The following is a 22,971-nucleotide window of genomic DNA, read 5'->3' as shown; positions in this document are numbered from 1 at the left end:
TGAAACCCAGGCAACCATTCAGGAGGCTGAAAGAACTCCAACAAGACGGGACCCAAAGAAGAAATCACCAAGGCACATAATAGTTAAATTATGCAACTTTGAGGAAAAGGAGAAAATCATGAGAGCATCTAGGGAAAAACAAGCAATAACTTATAAAGGTTCTCAAATAAGAATATGCTCAGACCTATCAGCAGAAACTATGAAGAAGAGAGAGTGAAGTAACATATTCAAAAAATTGAAGGAAAACAATGCAAACCCAAGAATACTCTACCCAGCCAAATTATCAGCAAGATAGACGGAGAAGTAAGAGTCTTCCCAGATAAGGAAAAACTCAAAGAATACGTTAGAAGAAACCCAGCCCTACAAAAAATCCTTCCCGACCCAGCGTGGGCAGAAGAACAACTCACCAAGCATAAATAAGAGACCACCACACAGAACAACCTCACCCAGAGGGCAAAAAAGAGAAAACAGACTTCAAGATAGCATTGACTTAAATATGGAAAGATTTGAAAGGCTGCTGAGGTAAGCTTATAAAAAAAAAAAGGCAAATGGGGCATAGGGAAAAAGCTATGGTATACAAACATTCCTGGGGTGAGGACCAGGTAATATGGCAGGGACCAGACCAAATACAGGAATACACAAGGTAGACAACTAAAAAGGAGGGGGGAAAGGGAAAAGAAAAAGAAAAGAGTAGTGGGGGCACAGGGCACTAACCCACTAAAGGGGAGGGTATTGTTTGTGTCTCCACAGGGAAAGAGGGACCAGACTTCAACCTAATGCTCCAAGATGTGAATGCAACATGCCGTCGTGGAATAGGGTACCAGTGGAGAGGTCTGGGGGGCGGACCCCAAAACCAACTACTAAGGGGACATCTGCCCCACCCCTCAGAAGAATTTATATCAAAGGATGGCACTGAATCTACAGCTCCTGGATAGGGACATATCTGATCTGAGCTCACAGGAGCAGATGAAGGGGGAGGAGGAGAGAGTGGAGCACATCATGGCCCACTAGGCCAGGAGGTCGATGTTCCCAATTAGAGCAGTCAGTCGACAGAGAGGACCACATGGCCGGCCCCACTATGAGACATGACGTCCCTCACTGACCCATAGCCCTACAGGGACAACACCGGAGACACAGTGAGGGAATTGCACCCGATCAGATCCTGCCACACCGAGGCAAAACATTATCGGGGTACAAGAGAAGAGCAAGGGAATGGAGCAGCAAGGTCCCCAGGGAATGCTGAAGGTGTACTTGGGGTCCAAGACTGGACTGGAAAACACTCCTAAAGGCCAACAAACAATCCTGGAACTAACTACAAGTTTTTCTTTCTTGTTGTGTTTTGTTTTTGTCGTTGCTGTGTTGTTGCTTTGTTGTATATTGTTGCTTGGTTTTGCTCTGTCTTGTTTTTGTGCATGTTATTATTCCCCAGGTCTTTCTAAATAAGATAGGCTGGATGAACAATTGGCAGAGAAAACAACGGGACCAATAGTTCTGTGGGGACATGGGAGATGGAGAGGTGGGGGGAAAGGTAGTGGTGCTAATAAACCCAGGGACAAGGGAACAACAAGTGATCCAAATTGGTGGTGAGGAGGGTGTGGGAGGCCTGGTTGGGCATGATCAAGGGTAATGTAACAAAGAGGAATTGCTGAAACCCTGGTGGAGACTAAGCATGATAGTGGGACAGTAGAGAAGTCAAAGGAAATAGAGGAAAGAGCTGGGAGGCAGAGGGCATTTATAGAGGTACAGATAAAGACATGTACATATGCAAATATATTTATACATGAGGATGGGGAAATTGATCTATGTGCATATATTTATAAGGTTAGTATTATGGTAGCTGAGGGACATTGGACCTCTACTCAAGTACTCACTCAATGCAAGAATACTTTCGTCTATTAAATTGGCATTCTATGATGCTCACCTTCCTGACAAAACCGCTAAAGACAAAGTGGGTGAACAACTAAATGTGGTGAAGAAAGCTGTTGGTACCCGGCTATAAAAAGAGATAGTGTGTGGGGTCTTAAAGGTTTGAAGGTAAACAAGTGGCCATCTGGCTCAGAAGCAATGAAGTCTACATGGAAGAAGCACACCAGCCTGTGATCACGAGGTGCTGAAGGGACCAGTTACCAGGCATCAAAAAAAACCCCACAAAAACCTATCATTTTGGGCTCACCCCCGTGATACGACTGCTGAAGACAAATGGGTGCATAAGCAAATGTGGTGAAGAAAGCTGATGGTGCCCGGCTATCAAAAGACATAGCGTCTGGGGTCTTAAAAGCTTGAAGGCTCAGAAGCAACAAAGCCCACATGGAAGAAGCACAGCCTGTGCGATCACAAGATGTCAAGGGATCAGGAATCAGGCATCATCAGAACAAAAAATCTTACCATACTAAATGAGCGGGGGAGTGCGGAGTGGAGACCCAAAGCCCATTCGTAGGCCACTGGACATCCCCTTACTGAAGGGTCTTGGGGAGGAGACGAGATAGTCAAGGTGCGATGTATCAACGATGAAAAATACAACTTTCCTCTAGTTCCTAAATGCTTCCTCCCCTCTACTCCCCACTGTCATGATCCAAATCCTACCTTGCAAGTCTTACTAGACCAGAAGATGTACACTGGTACAGATGGGAACTGGAAACACAGGGAAGTCAGAGCGGATGATCCCCTCAGGACTAGTGGTGTGAGTGGCGATACTGGGCAGGCATAGGAAGGGTGGGTTGGAAAGGGGGAACCTATTTCAGGGATCTACATGTGACCTCCTCCCTGGGGGACATATAACAGAAAAGTGCGGGAAGGGAGACGTGGACAGAGCAAGATATGACAAAATAATAATTTATAAATTATCAAGGGTTCATGAGGGAGGAAGGAGTGGGGAGGGAGGGGAAAAATGAGGACCTGATGCCAGGGGCTTGGGTGGAGAGCAAAAATTTTGAGAATGATGAGGGCAATGAATGTACAAATGTGCTTTCCACAATTGATGCATGTATGGATTGTGATAGGAGTTGTATGAGCCCCTAATACAATGATTTTTTTAAAATGAGCTGATACCAAGGGCTCAAGTAGAAAGCAAATGTTTTGAGAATGATATTGACAACAGATGTACAAATGTGCTTGATACATAGATGTATATGTAGATTGTGATAAGAGTTGTACAAGCCCTCCAATAAAATGGTTGAAAAACAAAACAAAACTCTGATGAGTTCCTGAGCAACATAGCTAAGTGCCCCACTCCCAATAGACTCCCACCCACATGTGTCTCAGAAGAAAGGCCTGGCAATCTGCTTCCATCGCTCACAATCATGGACACTCTATGCAGCTGTTCTCTTTGACGTGAGGTTGCCATGAGTTGGGAAAAAAACTCCATGGCAACTAGCAGGCCCAGGTATCAGTACCAGTTTTACAGATGAGGACAGAAGGCTCAGTCATACAGTTAGCTCACGAATGATAGAGCTAAGTGTGAAACACAAAATCATTTGATTCCAAACTTAGCATGCACACTTATGCACCTTCACACTTTCATATGAAATAAGAACTGTGTCTACCAAACCCTTCCTAAAAAAAAAAATAAATAAACCCTATGAAGCACAATTCCACCCTGGTTTATTGCTAAGACAATAAAAAGTCCATGTTTAAAAAAGGAACTGCCTTTTCTTCCTCTCCAATAAAGAACAGAGTTCTAGTTTCTAGGGACTTACAGAAGCACAGCCATGAAAATCCTACAATTTTTATTTTATTGCTCTCAAATTTTCAGAGGATTACACATTTGAGGTCAAAGAACATTATCACCAACATCATTTTACAAAGTGAGTAGATAATGACTCAATTTAATAGGCAGATTTAACCTAGAGAATGGAACTCTGCCCCTGCCTGGGAGCCTAACCCTCTGCACACAGCAGAGCAGATATAACCACAGCCCAGTACCTACTCAATCTTACCACTCCCTCATCAGACAATTGTCTTTACAATCACTACTCTAAACAGTTCACTTAATAAAACTTTAGTCAATGTTTAAACTTTTCATAAAAGTTTACTATTTTTCATGTCTAATAAACCACAACCTCAACCTCAACCTTACTGTCATGGAGTCAATCAATGCCTGGTAAACTTTTATTAGGAAAAGACTGGAAGAGAGAAAGTTGACCATCTTTGGTACAATAAGATGATGGTATCTTTAACCTACAGAGGTAACTGCAGATAAGCAGAGAAACATACAGATTAGATTAGGAAAAAACATCAACAATTGTGGCTGTTTTGATAAAATTTTTGGATGTACACTAATTTTCTATTTGTTAATTACTATTCACTGTTATAGTATTTCAAAATACAGTAGCTAAATATACTTGCCAGCTAGCATCTCAAGCGAAAATAATTTTATTGTAATAAATTTTAGATAAAATTAGAATTACTTGGAGGGAATTTTTATGTGCATATGTTCACAGTCTTAAAGTGTCTCCCCATTCACTGCTTATTAGTTTCAAAGGAAAAAAGTAATTATACAGTAGAGAAATTATACAATTATTTTGATCCAGTGATCAAAATTACTATCACCAATGAAGTGCAAATGGTTATCACATGCCAGCAAAGGAGACACCTGAGTATTACGGTAGTGCTACAATCAGGAGATACCCCGAGTCTAATCACAAAGCAACATCAGAAAGTTGGGAAAGAGGAGCATTCTATTAACAAAGGGATGAAGGGAGCTATAGTTTTATAAATTTTCATTTATAAAAAAAAATCAAAGAATTAGTATGGAAAAGTTCCAGGTTAAAGGTAAAGGTAGTTATGGAGATATGATAATTAAATGCAATACCTCAGCCTAAATTAGATTGTGAACTGAAGGGAAATACCACACAGAACTTTATTAACATGAATGAAAAAATTGGAATAGGAATGGCAAAGTATTTTATTAATGCTAAATTTATTCCTGTTGATAACTGTACCGAATATGCAAGAGAAAATATCCTTATGCTTAGGAAAACTATCCTAAAACATTTAGGGATAAATTAGTCTGATGATTACAACACACTTTTAAACAATTCTTCAAATATCGTGTATTTATACAAACACACACCAAAAACGCACATGGCAGAGGAGAGCAAACAGACAATAGAAAAAGTATTTAAAATGTAAAAAACCATAGGTGACTCTGGATAAAGGGTACTGAGAAGGTTAAGGCTGTCAATTTGGTTGTGCCGTGTTTTTCTGGCAGTTGTGATGTGATGTAGTCGTCCCCCATGAGGAGATCTACGAGGGTACCCTCAAAAATGCATTTTTTTTCAAAGCTACATATTTAATATATTTTTAATAAAACAACCTTATCACCTTCAAAGTACTCTCCATTACACTTAATACATTTGTCTAATGTGCGAATCCACTGTTGGAAACATTTTTCAAACGCATCTGTTTGTATGGCTGACAGTACCTCCCTCTTTTTTTTTTCTTCACCTCTTCTGTGTTGTCAAATTACTGTCCTTTTATGTCCCTCTTCATTCACAGAAACAAAGAGAAGTCAAAGGGAACGAGGTTGAGTGAGTAAGGTGCGTGAGGCAAGAAAGCTAGGCTGCTTTTTGCCCAAAACTAGCACACTGAGCAGGTGCATTGTCATGGTGGCAAAACCAGTCCTCCATCTGCCACAAATCAGGCCTTTTTTTGTCGCATACTGGTAACGCAATTCTTTCAGAACCTCTAAATATACAGCTTGATTAACAGTCTGAACGTGGTGGAATGAACTGAAAATGCAATATGAGTTGACAATTTTGTCCACTGGACATCCAGACCAAGGTTTGTCATCAATTGAGATTTCACCTTTTTTGAAATGAGAAAACCACTTGTATATGTGAGTTTTTCCCATAGTGCTGTCCTTGTAGGCTGTGTTTAACATCACAACAGTTTCTGCAGCATTTTTCCTGAGCAGGAAACAAAACTTCACAACAACACCCTGTCCTCTTAAATTGACCATCGCAAACATGAGGTTCGAGTGAAACCGCTTTTACAAAAAAATTCACTGTGACCAGAGAGAACCTTCCCAGGCAATGCCACTGGGTGCACTAACTCAGACTAGAGTTGCTTGACTGGAAGCATAATGGGAAAAAAGCATACCACGAAAGTTCCGCCCAGCAGAGCTTTTTTTTGTTTTTGTTTTTTGTCTCCTTGAAGACTCTTGATCTAACTCTCTTTCTTTATACAGCACATACAAGTGTCACTGGTTTTGCTTCTCTAGAGAACCTAACCTAACACATAAGGGTTGCTAAGACAAATCTTTCAATTAAACCGCAAAGTCAACTTTGCACTGAGATTTAAGTCATTTTGATCCATTACAGAAATGTTTTCATGAAGAATTTTGAAATTCATTCTCATGCTTGCACCAGGGAGTTTTTCAAATGCCCTGACTCATGTTGTGTGATCAGGAGGCACAAAGAAGATAAACGTGAGAAGCAAAGCACATTCCACTTTGCTGACAACAGTGAAGGACATTCTAAAGGGATGTTTAAGTTCTCGTCAAATTTTCTCCAGGAAGCCTCCTAACTAGAACTTGATCTGTGTGCATCCTTTTTGAAGCCCACTGGTCTGAAACACCAAGCTCTGCCAGTCAGGTCAAGTGTTCAGAAAACAACCTTTCCCTACACAAAAGTCCTTCAACCTACAAATGAAGGCTAAGATCTGTACCAGAGTCTTGATCAGAATCAAAAGCCAATGCTATTCTCAACACCTATATCCTATGGAAGCCTTGGTTTAATCAAAATAGGAATGTATAAGGCTTGAACTATATTGCTCTTCCTGGATCTTGATACTAGTCTACTGTCCCTTATACAGAGTTTTTTGAATAATGGTATCCCAACCCAGAACGCCAGGTGTTAAGTAAGCATCCTTTGTTCTGGAAAATATTACAATTGCCCGTTAGCTTCTTGTATGAGTGATATTGAATAACTACAAATGTTAAATTTTTCATTGAGCCAAATTTTAGCAAAAGAATCAGTAAGGCTACCCAAAAGATAAATCAAGAAAAAGGCCAGCCTTACCCTCTCAGTCTCTGAACACTAAAAAACTGAAGGGAAAAAATATCCTAAGTATAAAATAGTAACAGAAAATAGATAACATCTGTAAATAAACTTACCAAGAAAAAATTAAAGGAAAAACTGGCAAGTGACATGAGAAGTTTTCAAAAAGTTCATGGGAAATATGTATCATGAAAAACTATGCATGGATTTCAAAAGATGTTTGCAACAAAATAAACTGGGGCTGGCTTTTTATACTGTGTCTGTAGAGGAGCTACTCTGGAGCACTCTGAAGGGTAAGATATCAGCTTTAAAAAGTCCCTACCCGTGAGCTGTCGAAGGGACCAGGTATCAAGAATCAAGGAACAAAAAATCATATCATTGTAAATGTGTGAGTGCAGAGGAGAGACTCAAAGCCGGCAGTCAACCGGACACCCCCTTACTGAAGGGTTGTGGGGAGGAGATGAGCCAGTCAGGGTGCAGGGTAGCAATGATGAAACATATAACTTTCCTCTAGTTCTTAAATACTACCCCACCCTCACTATCATGATCCCAATTCTACCTTACAAATCTGGCTATACCAGAGGTTATACATAGGTACAGATAGCAACTGGAAACACAGGGAATCCAGGACAGATGACTCCTCCAGGACCAGTGGTGAGAGTGGCAATGCCTGGAGGGTGGAGAGAATGTGAGGTAGAAAGGGGGAACTGACTGCAAGAATCTACGTACAGCCTCCTTCCTGGGGGATAGACAGCAGAGAAGAGGGCAGGGGGAGACGTCGGACAGTGTAAGATATGACAACATAATAATTTATGAATGATGAAGGGTTCATGAGGTGGGGGGGGGGAGGGAGAAAATGAGAAGCTGATACCAAGAACTCAAGTAGAAAGCAAATGTTTTGAGAATGAGGATGGCAACAAATGTACATATGCACTTGACACAATGATGTATGTATAGATGGTGATAAGAATTGTATGAGTCCCCAATAAAATGATTAAAAAAAAAAAGCCCCTACCAGAGCAACAAAAATCCTGCTAAAAAAAAGATGCTAGCACAAACATCGAATTTACAGTGAAGCCGGAGTGGAAAAACTGTGAAATCATTTATGCTTTATAAAACGTTTACAGGGACAATGAACCCCAAAAATCAGCTGTTTGCAAATGAATAACTCATTTTAAAAAGGGAGGAAACCGTGTTGAAAATAAAGCCCTGAGTGGGAGAACATCACATTCATTTTAGATGACAAAAGTAACCTAGTTCAGGCCCTCACTGGAGAAGAAATGCAATTCACAGCAGAAGCAATGGCCAAGGCCATAGACATCTCAATCAGTTCAGTTTACATAGTCATGCAAACTTTCTGTTGCATGGGAACCATAAAGGTTGATTCCCAGATCAGCTCCAAGCAAGAGGAGAAATTTTAAACAAGTGAAATCAAAATCCTGAAGACTTTCTTCAAAGAAATATAACAATTTAAAACACGACCTTAACACTATTATCATGAAAGCAAAGCACAATGGCTAACAGAAGGGGGAAGTGTTCCACCAAAACACAAGTAGACTGGTCAAGAGAAAAGGTCCCAGCAATGGTTTGGGGGTTGCTGATGGTATTTTGCTTGCTGATATTTTGGAGAGCCAAAGCACGGTAAGTTCTGCTTATTAGAAACTGTTCTGAGAAAGTTACACAAACTCTACCACAACGATGCTCTTACTCATTCTACTCCTCCAAAGGGCAATTTTGAAAGTGTTTCTGTGGGAAATCACTAGCCATAACTGTACAGTCCTGATTTAATGCTTGACTCCTACTGGTTTCCTAATCTTGAAAGATCTTTAAATGGTACCTATTTTTTCAATAAATAATGTAAGAAACACGGCATTGATATGATTAAATTCTCAGGACACTCAGTTCTGTAGGGATCAACTAAATGGCTGCCACTATTGGTTACAAAAGTGCATTGATAATTATACTGTGAAAATAAGTTTATATATTTTCACGTTTAATTTTTAATTCCATTTTTCCATAAACTTTTTTAAAACACCTCATACTGTAAAGAGAGAAGATCATTTGAGAATTAAGATCCTTCAAATTAAAAATATCTATAGTCTTGAATAATTTCAATCACTCCACATAGAATTTCTAAATGAACAACAGAATCTTGATTCATGCCAGCTCTAATATTGAAAGCCGTGGCTCCCTGAGCAAGGTACTTTCTACCGAAGCCTCAGCTTCTTCACGTGCAAAACAGCACAGCACATAGTCTACACTCAACAAATGTTAACTATTAATATTACAGGAGTTACCATATCTGGGTTACTGATATCTGGGTTGCAATGAACAATTGGTTGTGAACCAACAAGTTGGAGGTTCAAGTCCACTTAGAGACAACTTGAAAGAAAGGCCTGGTAATCTGCTTCCAAAAAAAAAAATCAGCCATTGAAAATCCTATGCATCAGTTCTACTCTGACACACATGGGATCACCAGTCATTAATCACCCTACAGGAGCTGTTTTATTACTACTATTATTATCTTGGGATGACACAAACAGTGACACACTTGACAACTAGCCCACCTGGTAGAGCCTATAGAGATGGGGGTACTGATATTTCCATGAGGGCACAGTCTTGGAAATCGTATGGAGCACTCGTGCTCCACAACAGATGGGGTTGCCGTGAGTAAGAACTGACTCAGTGACAGCTCACAACAATGATGACAACAACCACTACTGCTACTGCTACCACTGCCACCGTTACTCTTATTATCACCACTGGTATTCTTTGGAAGAATAAATTCCTTAAAATATACTAATAATGACTGATGTAGCTCTGCTGGAAGAATCAAACAATGAAATTAAACATATAGTCCGTAAACCACACACATAGTCACACAATGCACATTTTATAATATAACTAATGAAGCATAATAAGCTAATGGAAAATGGCCTTAGAAAACTGGCTAAGTATTTGAGGGCAAAAATCATTGAGTCTCACTTTATATTACAGTCAAAATAAACCAAACTGGAATACAACCATACGTATAATTTCTTTTCAAACACACAAATGAAGACTCACAGGCAACATATTCAAACTACTCTGAATAGGGATAGATGAAAGATTTACACAATGCTCCATACGTGTGCGTGCGCGCGCGCACACACACACACAGAAAAATCAAACACCACAAATAATGTGACAAATAGAGAATATAGGGAAAATGAATATTCAAAAAGAAAAATGTTATTTACTTTACAAAAGATTTAAGTCTAAAGAAAAGACATGGAAAGAAGAATGTACATACAATTGAGAATATAAGCTACAATAAATAGCCAATAAACTGAAGATATAACTGTATTACTAGCTTTAAAATGCAAATCAGGCCAAAGAGGAGTGTTTTCATATGGAACGCATTGTGACATGCAGAACTGGCACAGTATCAACGGACATCAGGGCAAACATTCTCACACAAAGTCCTGGGATTATATGGTGGCACAGCCTCACAGGAACATTGAAGCATTCTTCAGCAACCTTAAATATTCCTACCCTTCACCTAGCACTTCCACGTTTAGATCTCTCCCCCAAAATCACCAGGCTAGAGAACAAAATGTACGTTTTGTTGCAAAGTTCCAACATGGTGATTAAAAAACCTCGAGGACCCAACACTGAAGGGAGGGCAGTTCAGGCAAAGATGTTGCTGTCGGAGACCCTCGAGGCAGTTCTAACCACAGCAAGCCCATGCACAACAGAAGGAAGCACCGCCTCACAACCGTTCCTGTGCCTGAGCCCATTGTGTGTACACACAGGAGAGGGCTTCAGTGTATGAGAAAAAAATTCCATTATCTTTTCATTCAATTTCTCGTGAACGTTTTGAAGCTCCCCTCTATATGCAGTCAGTTACACTAAAGCAGCAGAAGGTAGAAGGCAGCGAGATTCATCTACTTTTTAAGCAGGCCACACAGGCCAGTTAAGTGGAAATGTGCTAAGAATCACCAGATCTGAAATCATTCCAGGCATAACCTCTGCAATTCCTAAAAGGGATGAGGCACTACTACATTTGGTTTACTCTCTTCCTAGGTGCAGTTCCAATGACTTCCACTTGGCCTTTTCCACCATCATAGCTCTGATTCTACATGTCAGAGATGCAGGGTAAGGGTTCTGCCAGCTGCTAAGTAGGTCTATTCAAATCAGATAGTTTGAAACTATGGAAATCACTACAGAATGCATTTGTGGACCCACGACCCACTTTGTGATGAATCTTAGCTACCTTGACTCTTGGTGGGCCACAATATTTTATGTCACCTGGAATGGATCAATTCAAAGCTAGTGTCCAGTAATCTCCAGAAAATCTATTTCCTTTTCCCCAGTGAACACTCTGGTAAATGCCTTCAGGTAAAGCTGGGAGAAAATTCCTTTCCCAAGGGGATCCAACCTACCCAACCCTGAAAGGGTTGTGGGTCTGTAAACTGACTCAAGTCTTGGAACAGATTGAGGGGCCATAACTCTCTACTCTTGATGCAAGTTAGACTGCCATTCATTTGACCTATGACCTAGAATTCTTCCATTTATACAAGTAAATACTAGATAGATTTCTATCCACATATGCACAGTGCCCAATGCCATAAGTCCCTTATAAGTCAGACTATACTGATGGATGAAGGCTTTGACTCTGCTATTATAGTAACCATGTCCACCTTGTCTTCATTGATTAAGTATTACCACTTAATACTATCACCATAAGGTCCATTGTAGTTAATTCAATTTGGCAGTTATCACTATCAAATCTGATTTATACAAGATAGTTATCACACCTGTCTTCAAGAATTCTCGATTCCCTTTCTTTCCAATCAAGGCACTCATTTTAACTTCAGGTCCCATTTGGGGCTAGGAATTCAATTAGCATTGTAATTCAGCCACTCTTACAATACGACTCTGGGGCTGGGGCTGTTCACAAACTTGTTCCTCACCGTTGTGGTAAAAAAATGTATCTTCTGAGTATTCCAAGTGCTCTGTGGAACTTAATCGGAGATATCCAGTCTAATATGCCAATTTCCTTAAGCCTTTGAATTCCTTCTTAATGATTCTTTCAACTTGATTTAGTGCAGGCCACCATGGAATCCATGTTTCAGTGACCCAACCAAAAAGCTACTAGATCCTTTCTTAAAATTTCAAACTGAACAGTGAATGAAGCATCTGTGCTTAGTCAACCCATGTCCACAAAGGCATGCTAGTCCAACTTTCTGTTCCTTATACCATTAACTCACATTAGTAATCACCATTTCCACAAAAATTGTACAGGTTTTTGTGCACTTAAGAAAAATCAAGCAGCTCTTTTGGAATATAGCATACTTCTTCCTGGATTCCACTTTGTACTTTACTTTTGGAACTTGCAGGGACTTTAGGTCTAGTTAGAGGTAAGAAGTAAAACAGCGTGGTGTAGAAATTGTGTCTTGAGTATCTTACAGCACTATCTTACAAGGCATCGGCCTCAGATAAAAACCCAGATGCCACTCTAAGCAGTAGCTCAACACTCACTGGGCACAGCTGGGTCAATCTCATCAGATGGGGATAAGAGATTTGGTTCTGTGATCAGGAATGATCTAACAGAATTTAATAGTTCAACATTGTCAGCTTCTTTATTATACCATATGTCCCCATCCTATATTTTAGGATTCAATTTTTTCCCAATCAGTGCCTTCACTTTAACGTCAAACACTACTCCAGGTTGGGAAATCAACTGGATAATTCAGCCAGCCATACACTTACACACTGGGTTAGGTTTTTATCAATATTAGATGACAAGCCAAATAGCAAGAAATAAGACTTTCTTTCAGGGAACAAGTTGCAACTTTAATTTTTTTTTATGTAGTACTTAAGCTGTGATTCCTAAGTCATTAGTTCATCTCTTTCTTTTATCACTTTGTCTAACAAAATTGAGACCAACCTATTAGCTTCCCTATACTTCTCAATCTAAGAAAATTATTTGAAATATGAATTATGTGTTCACCCAGAGCTTTGCTTCTCACCATAACTTTGATATATCTATGCCATGGATTAACAGTGCCTTTAAGACTGGTCAGAATTGAGAGCCAACTTAGAAAATTCATCTTTAAGTTTTATTTCTCACTCTTTATGCTAAATCTCTTAGGCCAAATTTGCTACAGAATTATAAAACTAGTGAAGCTTATATATGTATGAAGCGGCTCCAAAATTTCATGAAAAAATGCTCCATTATCTTTAAATTATATTTTTCCGTGAACTTGAGGCCCCTTCACAGGTATGTGGAGAGAGAGAGATTCAAGGAAATGGTTTACAAGACTGTGGATCAGTCATCTGGTTAGCTACTTCTCCATCAGGTTAGACTCTTGTAACTGACCAGTCAGATGGTAGGCTGTTGGCTCAAAGGCTGTAGAAATCAACAAATCCAAAATCAGCGGGCAGTATGGCAGGCTACTGGCTCAAGTCCCAAGAAGCAAAACAATAACAAGCCAAAAGTAGAATCCAGTGTGAAGATAAAGCTAGAGTTTTGCCAGAACATTCATATATGTTGGATGCAGGCCATGCCCTTGAAGTAATCCCTTTCTAAAAAAAACCATTTTATTGGGGGCTCGTACAGCTCTTATCACAGTCCATATATACATCCATTGTGTCGAGCATATTTGTACATTTTTGCCATCATCATTCTCAAAACATTTTCTACTTGAGCCCTTGGTATCAGCTCATTTTTCCCCTTCCTCCCATGCTCACAGATCCTTGATAATTTATAAATTATTATTATTTTGTCGTGTATTATACTGTCCGATGTCTCCCTTCACCCACTTTTCTGTTGTCTGTCCCCCAGGGAGGGAGTTATGTGTAGATCATTGTGATCAATTCCCCCGTCCTCCCCCACCTTCCTCTTACGCTCCCGGTATCGCTACTCCCATTATTGGTCCTGAGGGGTTTATCTGTCTTGGATTCCCTGTGTTTCCAGCTCTGATCTATACCAGTGTACAGACTCTGGTCTTGCCGGATTTGTAAGGTAGAATTGGGATCATGATAGTGGGGGAGGGGGAGGAAACATTAAAGAATTAGAGGAAAGCTGTATGTTTCATCGGTGCTATACTTCACCCTGACTGGCCCATCTCCTCCCCCACGATCCTTCTGTAAGGGGATCTCCAGTTGCCTACGTATTGGCTTTGGGTCCCCACTCCATACTCCCCTCATTCATAATGATATGATTTTTTTTGTTCTTTGATGCCTGATACCTGATTCCATTGACATCCCATGATCGCACAGGCTGGTGTGCTTCTTCCATGTGAGCTTGGTTGCTTCTCAGCTAGATGGCTGCTTGTTTACCTTCAAGTCTTTAAGGCCCCAGACACTGTATCTGTTGATAGCCGGGCACCATAAGCTTTCTTCACATTTGCTTATGCACCCACATTCAGCAGTTGTGTTGGGAAGGTGAGCACCATGGAATGCCAGTTTAACAGAACAAAGTGTTCCTGCATTGAGGGAGTACTTGAGTAAAGGCCCAATGTCCATATGCTACCTTAATACTAAACCTATTAATATATGCACATAGATTTATTTCCCCATCATCATATATAAACATATTGACATATGTACATGCCTGCATTTAGACCTCTATAAATGTCCTTTGCCTCCTAGTTCTTTCCTCTCTTTCCTTTTGAAGTAACTCCCTTTCAACAACTTGGCAGCTCATAGCAGATCTCATCATGGGAGTGATTACATTATATTGCATTTCATCATGGAAATGATTACATTGTATTAGAGAATAAAATGGGAGAGGAGGACATCATTACATAACTGCCAAACCACTAACAATCACATCCCAGGCAAGCTGGCATACAACTTAAACCATCACACAATCTATTTGCTAGATTGACTGACCAAGAAAAACAGGGAGCAGACATAAATAACTAAAATCAAGGACAAAAGAAGGGACATCACTAATGTTAGAAAATAAAATTATATGAAGATACTCTGAACAACTGTATGTCAATAAATTGTACAGCTTAGATAAAATTGGCAAATTACCAAACTATTTCAATAATAAAGATACCTGTAACAAGGATTTGACAAAAAAAATCTAACCCTTTTTTATTACAGAAGCATGCAAAACTTCAATCTGAAGGAGATCATCTATAAAAATACTCAACGCTAACATTATACACAATAGTAAAGCGCTGAATGTTTTCCTCCTCAGATAAAGAGACCATGTTATCTGCTCTCACCCTCACTATACAACACTGTACTGGAGGTCCAAACCAAAGAAATCAGGCAAGAGAATAAAAAGTATTTAGAAGCCTGGTGGCATAGTTATGTGTTGGTCCACATAGTTGGTGGCATGTTATGTGGTTGGTGGTCCACATGTGTTGGTGGCATAGTTATGTGTGATCCACAAAGTCAACAGTCCATAAACACCAGCCAAGGAGCTTTCTCCTTCTGTAAAGTTAGTGTCACTAACTAACAGGGACAGTTCTACCCTGTACTGTAGGGTCAATATGAATTGGCATTGACTGAATGGCAGTGAGTCTGTTTTGTTTTTACTATTTATAGTATAATTTAAACTTAAGGATTCCATTTTAAAAATTCTAAGAAATGATAAATTCATTGAGAAGGTTGTAGACCAAAAAAAACCAAACTCACTACCATTGAGTCAATGCCAACACACAGCGACATTAATTTAAGAAAGGGGAGAATTGACCCTGTAAGTTTCAAACACTGTAGCGGTTTAAGGGAGTGGAAAGCCCCACCTTTCTTCCAACAAGTGGCTGTTTTCGAACTTTGGACCTTACATACTGCAGTCCAATACTAACCACTAGGCCACCAGGGCTTCTGTGGTTAAAGGACACAAAATCAATATATAAAAGTATACCATACATTTTGAACATTCTATAAAAAGTTAAGGAAACAATTCCATTGACAATAGCATCAGTATGAGTAAAATGCTTAGGTATAATTTAAACTAAGATGAAGATAAAAATAAACAGATAAATTATGTTAATAGATTAAAAGACCACTGTTAAGATAGTAATACTCTCCAAAATTATCTACAGATTCGATACTTTGCAACTGAAATGCTAGGACACAATAGTGTGGTACTGATAAAAGGATAGACAGAACATAATTCAAAGCCCAGAAATAAATCCTTCTATATGGACCAAGGTATAGGAACCATTATGAGGATGGCACAGGATTGTATAGTGTTTTGTTCTGTTGTGCATAGGGTTGCTATGGGTCAGAACTGTTACCCAACAGAAATATAGTACCTAACAACATTTATGGTTAACTGATTTTCCACAAGGCACAAGGCACAAGAACAAGTCAATAGAGTGAAGGACAGTCTTTTTAATAAATGGTGTTGGGTCAACTGGAAATCTATGTGCAAAGAAAGAAGTGGGATCCATACTTCAGATCATATATAAAAATTATCTTTTAAATGGCTCAGAAACCTAAATATGACAACAAAACTATAAAACTATTATGTAAGAAAACATAGGAGCTAATTTTCATGAACTTTGGCTAAGGCATTCTTTGATAAAACACTAGGAACAAAAGAAAAATAAACTTTTCAAAAATAAAAAATATTTTGCTTCAAACAATGAGTACTATGAAGAAAATAAAAAGATAACCCACAAAATAGATGAAAATAACTTCCATATCATACAATTGGTAATAGACTTGTTACAAACAACACACATCACTGGTAACTCAGTAACAAAAAAAGGTAACCCAATTAAAAAAATGGGCAAAAATTTGAATAGACATCTCTCCAAAAAATTATATAAATGGAATAAGCCCATGAAAGAAGATCAGCATCATTATTCATCAAGGAACTACAAATCAAAACCACAAAGAGAAGCCACATCACACTCAGTAGAATAACAGCCACCCTAGTCCCAAGGTGAGTGAATTCCCAAAGTGCACTTAGAGCAAATTGGGCCAGCAAGTCAAACCACATACTACTTACATGCCTCATGACAGGAAGGGCCAACTGCTCAAAGGAAGTCAGATCAACCACGTACTGTCCAACTCGGTTTTCATGCTTTCCAGGTCGAGGCTCTGACCTGAATGAAAAGACATTACGTACTTTGTTGAAAGTTTCTTGTATTAATTTTAGGTTTTGAGCTACTCCACTGAGACTCTGGTCTTCAATATGTACTACATCACCCTTTAAAACCATGGACACAAACAAGCTGGTCTGATTTACCTTTTCCCATGAGTGACCTAGAAGTGAACAATGGACCTGAACTTACAATGGAAGACAGCAACCAACTTGGAATATTGGTGTGGGAAAGGGGCTAAGAACTGCAGAGTGAAAATAGGTCTGGATTCAATGGGGTAAGTTTGACGTGAAGTATGATTTGAAGTTGACTCGATGGCAGTAAATTTGGTTATGAGTATGTGATTAAATTCCACACCCCCTTCTCTGGAAAGCAGTATCAGTTTACACACTCACCAATGCCACCTGCTTACATTAAAAGAGTTCTTCAGATTTTCCGAATATGACAATTAGTGATGGACCAGTGGACTAGAATGTTGTTACATTCTTAGTAACCAGAGAGCATGTGACCGATTTCTCTGTGAGATGGTTGTGTTCCAAAGGGCCAGAGTCACTGTTTGTTATTGTGAAGCTTGTAGGAAGGAGGCAGCAGATATTTAAAAATAATGGATCATAATTTATGTGCAGTAAACATAATATTTCTTAGGGAACCTTGAATGTGTGTAATACTAATATCTCAAAATATCAGATATAGTAGAAATCAACCTGGTTTGTCCATTACTTGTATGATTATGACTCGATTAACTGAAAACCATATGGGAACAACTACAAACCTCAATAAACCAGGCCGGTGCCATCGAAATGATTCTCACTCACATCGACACTATGGACAGAGTAGAACTAACTGCTCCTCAGTGAGTCAATGTTTATGGGGAAAGACAGCCTTCCCATTCTCCTGGAGAGTGCCTGTCAGCTTTGAATCACCAACCTTGTGGTTAGCAGCTCAACACTTAACTCACTATGCTACCAGAGCTCCTTATAGGGGAGTAAGGCTCGAAAATACAGGCAGAGTGAAACATAAAGGTCCCTGTCAAAACATGTGGTCCTTTTTAGCTGTAACCTGGGGCAAGTTACCTGACCTCCCTACGTTGTGCTTTCCTAGTCTAAAAAATAGGGCTAATTCTATATAAAATAGGGTAACTACCTCAGAGGATTATTATGAAGGCTTCATCCCTGAAATATTTGTGAAATATGCTGGGACACTACCTTAGTTCACAGATGTTTGTGATTATTATTATTTTAATTTGTTTTCATATGATGGTTTCAATCTGTTTTCTTTTTCTGATAAATTCCTAAAAACCAAACAGTCTTAAATAAAATATATGTATATATATATTTGGCTCAACCTTCTGCCCAATTTCTGAAGGATAAAAAGAGGGGTATCCAAGGACCTAACAAGAATCATACTAAACCATGTAGCTTTTGTTCGATCAGAATTCAACAACCCAAACATGGGTAGGGCAGTTTGGATGAAAAAACATAGTAAAAATTAAAGTACCCAATTCTCGATAAAGGGCCCCGGGTACCGGACAGAGTGACAACGTCAAATCCTATTCTTCTTCCTCCTTGTCTGACTTCTTCTGTGTAAAATCCATCGACAGGCACACCAGAGGACTTTAAGGCTTCGCTAGCTTTACGGATCAAAGTGGTTTTTCCAACCCCTTTAAGGAAGAAAAAAAAAGCCATTAGAAAACACTCTTCCTGGAGGATGCACACGACTCTGACAGCAATCACAGTGGGTTGAAAAACAGTTGCAAATAAATTCTATGAATATTAATCTTTAATTTTGATTGCCCCAGGTGTAAAAACTTTTTAATTTCAAGTAGAAACAAGTATAATCAAAAATAACTCATTTATTTTTAAATTGTGAAAAATTATTAGTTCTGTCACATATACAATCCTAAAACTGAGTCAACAGTCTCAAGTGCAATTTGTAATCTAGAAAATGTGTCTCTGTTTTAGCCTAGATTTACTTTCTTCCTTGGGCTGCTGATTTTAACCTAGAAAGGAAAGCTGATCACATTTGGTTCAAAGGCTGGGTATTGTAAACTACGTTTTCAAAACTTCCCAGATGCTACTGGGATGTGTTTAGCAATGACAAGACCTCTTCACTCCACCATGGACTGGTATTACTAGGCCTCCTGAGAATGCATGGCTGAAAGATCATTAATAACATTAAAGACCTCTCCATTTGGTAACTTCTTAAAGCATTCTCTTCTCCAACGCATTGTTTTATTTCAACCCCACCACCTACCCATCGTAACCCATGCACTACCACCTGCTCAGCCTCCGCACATGACCCCTCCATTCCTTCTACTCTACTAACAAATCTGATTAAACAGGTGCTTCCAAACATAACTCAAAAGAGGGGGACCAAAAAGGGAAACAAATGGTAACAATGCAAGGATAGATATGCAGGCTGGAGTGAGAGTAGACCTTTGAGTATACATGGATTTGATAAAGGCTATTTGTATGTATGTGTTTATCTTTGTGAGATAAATATAAGAGATGGATTGTCACAGTGGATGTAACAATGGACTCAATATAAGAACAATTGTGAGGGTGGGACAGGGCCAGGCTATGCTTCCTTTCTGTTTGACACATGGTCATTTGGAGTTGGAATCAACTTGACAGCATCTAACAAGTTATCTTTGCTACAAATACATCCAGGAACATACAAGGGACAAAGTTATGAAAAGTTCTTAAGACATAATCAAATTGCTCATCTTCCCGACACAACTGCTGAAGATAAAGCCGGTGAATAAGCAAATGTGGTGAAAAGAGCTGATGGTGCCCAGCTATCAAAAGATATAGCATCTGGGGTCTTAAAGGCTTGAAGGTAAAAAAGTGGCCATCTAGCTCAGAAGCAACAAAGCCCACATGGAAGAAGTACACCAGCCTGTGCGATCACAAGGTGCCAAAGGGATCAGGTATCATCATCAGAACAAAAAAATCATATCATAGTGAATGCGGGGAGTAGTGTGGAGTGGAGACCCAGAGCCCATTTGTAGGCCACTGGACATCCCCTTACAGAAGGGTCGCTGGGAGGAGACGAGCCAGTCAGGGTGCAATGTAGCAACGATGAAACATAAATGCTCCCCCCCCCTACCTATCATGATCCAAATTCTACTTTGCAAGTCTGGCTAGACCAGATGTACACTGGTACAAATAGGACCTAGAAACACAGGGACTCCAGGGCAGAGGATACCTTTAGGACCAGTGGTGTGAGTGGCGATACTGGGAGGGTAGAGGGAGAGTGGATTAGAAAGAGGGAACCGATTACCAGGATCTATATATGACTTCCTCCATAGGGGATGGACAACAGAAAAGTGGGTGAAGGGAGACATTGAACAGGGAAAGATACGACAAAATAATAATTTATAAATTATCAAGGGTTCATGAGGCAGGGGGTAGCGGGTAAGGAGAGGAAAAAATGAGCTGATGCCAGGGTCTTAGGTGGAGAGCAGATGTTTTGAGAATGAGGGCAATGAATGTACAGATGTGCTTTACACAACTGATGCATGTATGGACTGTGATAAGTTGTATGAGCTCCAAATAAAACTATTTAAAAAAAAGATATAATCAAATAACGAGAATATGAGTCACTGGGCCTACGTGCTCAGGGCAATGCTCTCGGGAGATACCAAAACCAATTAGTGTAACCCAGTTCACAAAGAGATCACAGTAGAAGTTCTGGATAGAGTGGGAGAAAAAAGTAGAACAAAACTCAAAATCATAAAAAAGACTAGAAGAGAGACTGGTGGAACCTTTGGCCATTAGTCACCCCTCAGGTCAGAAAATGAATTCACCTCCGTGGTTCAGTGTTCAGGTGAAGCCAGCAGGTCTCTGGGGACAGTAACACTGCAGAGATGGGCACAACTTAGTATAATCAACCCTTTGAGATCAGAGGGGCAGCATTTACCCAAGGACAAAGTTCAGAAGGGTTAGAAAAGGAGGGATGGAAACAAAAAAACACAAGGAAGTGGGCTAAGTGTTTCATATTACCATCAATAATATGAAACAAAATGTGAACAACTGAATAGAAAGCTGTTCTGCTTCACTCAGTTCAAAATAAAAAGTATAAAAAGCAAAGTCGAATTAACAACTATAGATTACTATAGTTCTGCTTTTATATAACAATACTATTAACTTAATCAAAATGACATTCTGACTGCATTGAGAAGATGGGATATAAAATTAAGGGAGATGGGTGTGTGGACAAGTTTAAGAAAGTTATGGTAAAGAATTACATCTTCTCTTCACTTACGGACCTTAAACCAATGTTATTGGAAAACAGAGCATGGCTATCTCAGATTACAAAATTGAAGACAATTGCATCATTGCACAACTGTCAAAGCACGGAGAATCATGGCCCAGCCAGAACCCTAACCATCAGAGTCAGCCTCTGGCACTGTAATTCAAACTGTCATGTATAAGTTATTAATGTGAACAACAGGTTTTTTCCCACTAGTGTTACAAATTTTGAAAGTTTGGATAACTGGGTGAGTAGAAAGTGTACTTGAATAAACTATTTCCACACAAAACTAATGTAAAAAAGAAAATAAAGAACCAGTGGCAGTCAAGCCACACTCCACCTTCCACCCCACCTCCAGGCATGAGGCAGGGGTGATCATGGAAAATACAATGTCTTGGGGCTAACCTCTGCATGCCAAGTTCCACATGGGTTTACAAACCAACTTTCGGAAGGGGCTTCAAAAAGTCTGGAAAATTTACATTACGTTTAAATCCATTTCCCACAAACTCCTTAAAGTCCCCTCTTAATGGTCTAGCTTTGAAGTGGAGCTACCTCTCCCACCCCGACTGGTATAAAAGAAATTCCAAAGTCAGCAATATCATGCATCGCCATTGCTACTTAGGCTACACCAAAGGCTAAAATGAAGCAAAAGAGAATTCCAAGGCAGGGGTGAGGCACCCCTTTTCTAAGTCCATCTTCTTGCCTTTGCCTTTGGGACTCCTTTTTCTTGTCCATCACCCTTAGTACTACTTGGCCCGTGTGCAGCATCTTGGTGTAAGACATTTAGTACTCCCTCCCTTCGTTTAACATTAAGCCTCACAATACGCATTCTGCAGTTGAGAACTCAAAAAAGTTGGAGAATCTGCCTAGTGACGGTTATATGACATGGGGGGATGGGATGGGCTATCAACAGGACCAGGGAGTCTGAGGGACAGCGCTTCCCACAGAGAACATTCGGGCCAGTGCGCTCCGGGATTACTGCTCTAGTTCCACGCACCTGCGTCTGCTCAACTCAACACCAGTCTGCACAGGGCGTGCGGCCCCCAGCACCCCGGTGGCCCCTCCCCTGACCTTGACATGCGATGCCTAGTTAATGCAGAAGCATGTACCACAAGTCCGGTCCTTTCTTACCATTTCTAATCCTACACGTGTTTCTAATTAAAAACCAGTCTTCCTGAAAGGGCTGCCAAGCTCATTTCACATCCGGAACTTTAAAGGCCACGCCACCTAAGTCCCGGGTGCGCGAGCAGCCGCTCCCCGCCCTCGCAGTGCCCACCCCGCGGGCTCCCCAGAGACCTCAGTCGGGGGAGCCGACCGGCCGCGCCAGCCCCGCCACCGCGCGGGGTTACCTGGCGGCCCTGTGAGGAACACGTGCCGCGTCATGCTCGCCAGAGTCGCGAGCCGGGCCAGTGGACGAGAGCGCCCGGTCTCGCGAGACCAGGCCCCGCCCACGGCCGGAAGCGGCGCGGTCGGCAACGCGCATGCGCGCTCCGCGCCGAGCCCGCCGGCCTCTTAGGGTGTCTGAAGGGCGGGCGGCGGATTCGGAGCTCTTCATCGGTGTTGTATCTAGGACAACGCGGCCACGTTTGAGTCAGATCTTGACCCCTCTAGGCTGCATCTGAGGCGCGGGAGTGAGGACTGCGAGTGCACTGATTAACCCC

The 22,971-nt window shown here is 40.4% G+C and overlaps 1 protein-coding gene across 1 annotated transcript in view; it reads right to left on the bottom strand.

The window, feature by feature from the left end:
• NTPCR (nucleoside-triphosphatase, cancer-related) overlaps positions 1–22,748 on the bottom strand; it is a 56,809-nt gene extending 34,061 nt beyond the window's left edge. Inside the window, exons 1-3 of the mRNA XM_075532117.1 lie at positions 22,660–22,748; positions 18,554–18,716; positions 16,963–17,059 (exon numbers count right to left, since the gene is read on the bottom strand). Coding sequence (XP_075388232.1) covers positions 16,963–17,059; positions 18,554–18,716; positions 22,660–22,693 — 294 coding nt within the window. The 5' untranslated portion in view covers positions 22,694–22,748. The remainder of the gene's footprint in view (positions 1–16,962; positions 17,060–18,553; positions 18,717–22,659) is intronic.
• Between the last annotated feature and the right edge of the window lie 223 nt (positions 22,749–22,971).

This window comes from Tenrec ecaudatus, chromosome 1, assembly GCF_050624435.1.
Source record: "Tenrec ecaudatus isolate mTenEca1 chromosome 1, mTenEca1.hap1, whole genome shotgun sequence".
Classification (NCBI taxonomy): Eukaryota; Metazoa; Chordata; class Mammalia; order Afrosoricida; family Tenrecidae; genus Tenrec; species Tenrec ecaudatus.
This window is presented reverse-complemented; position numbering and strand designations above follow the sequence as displayed.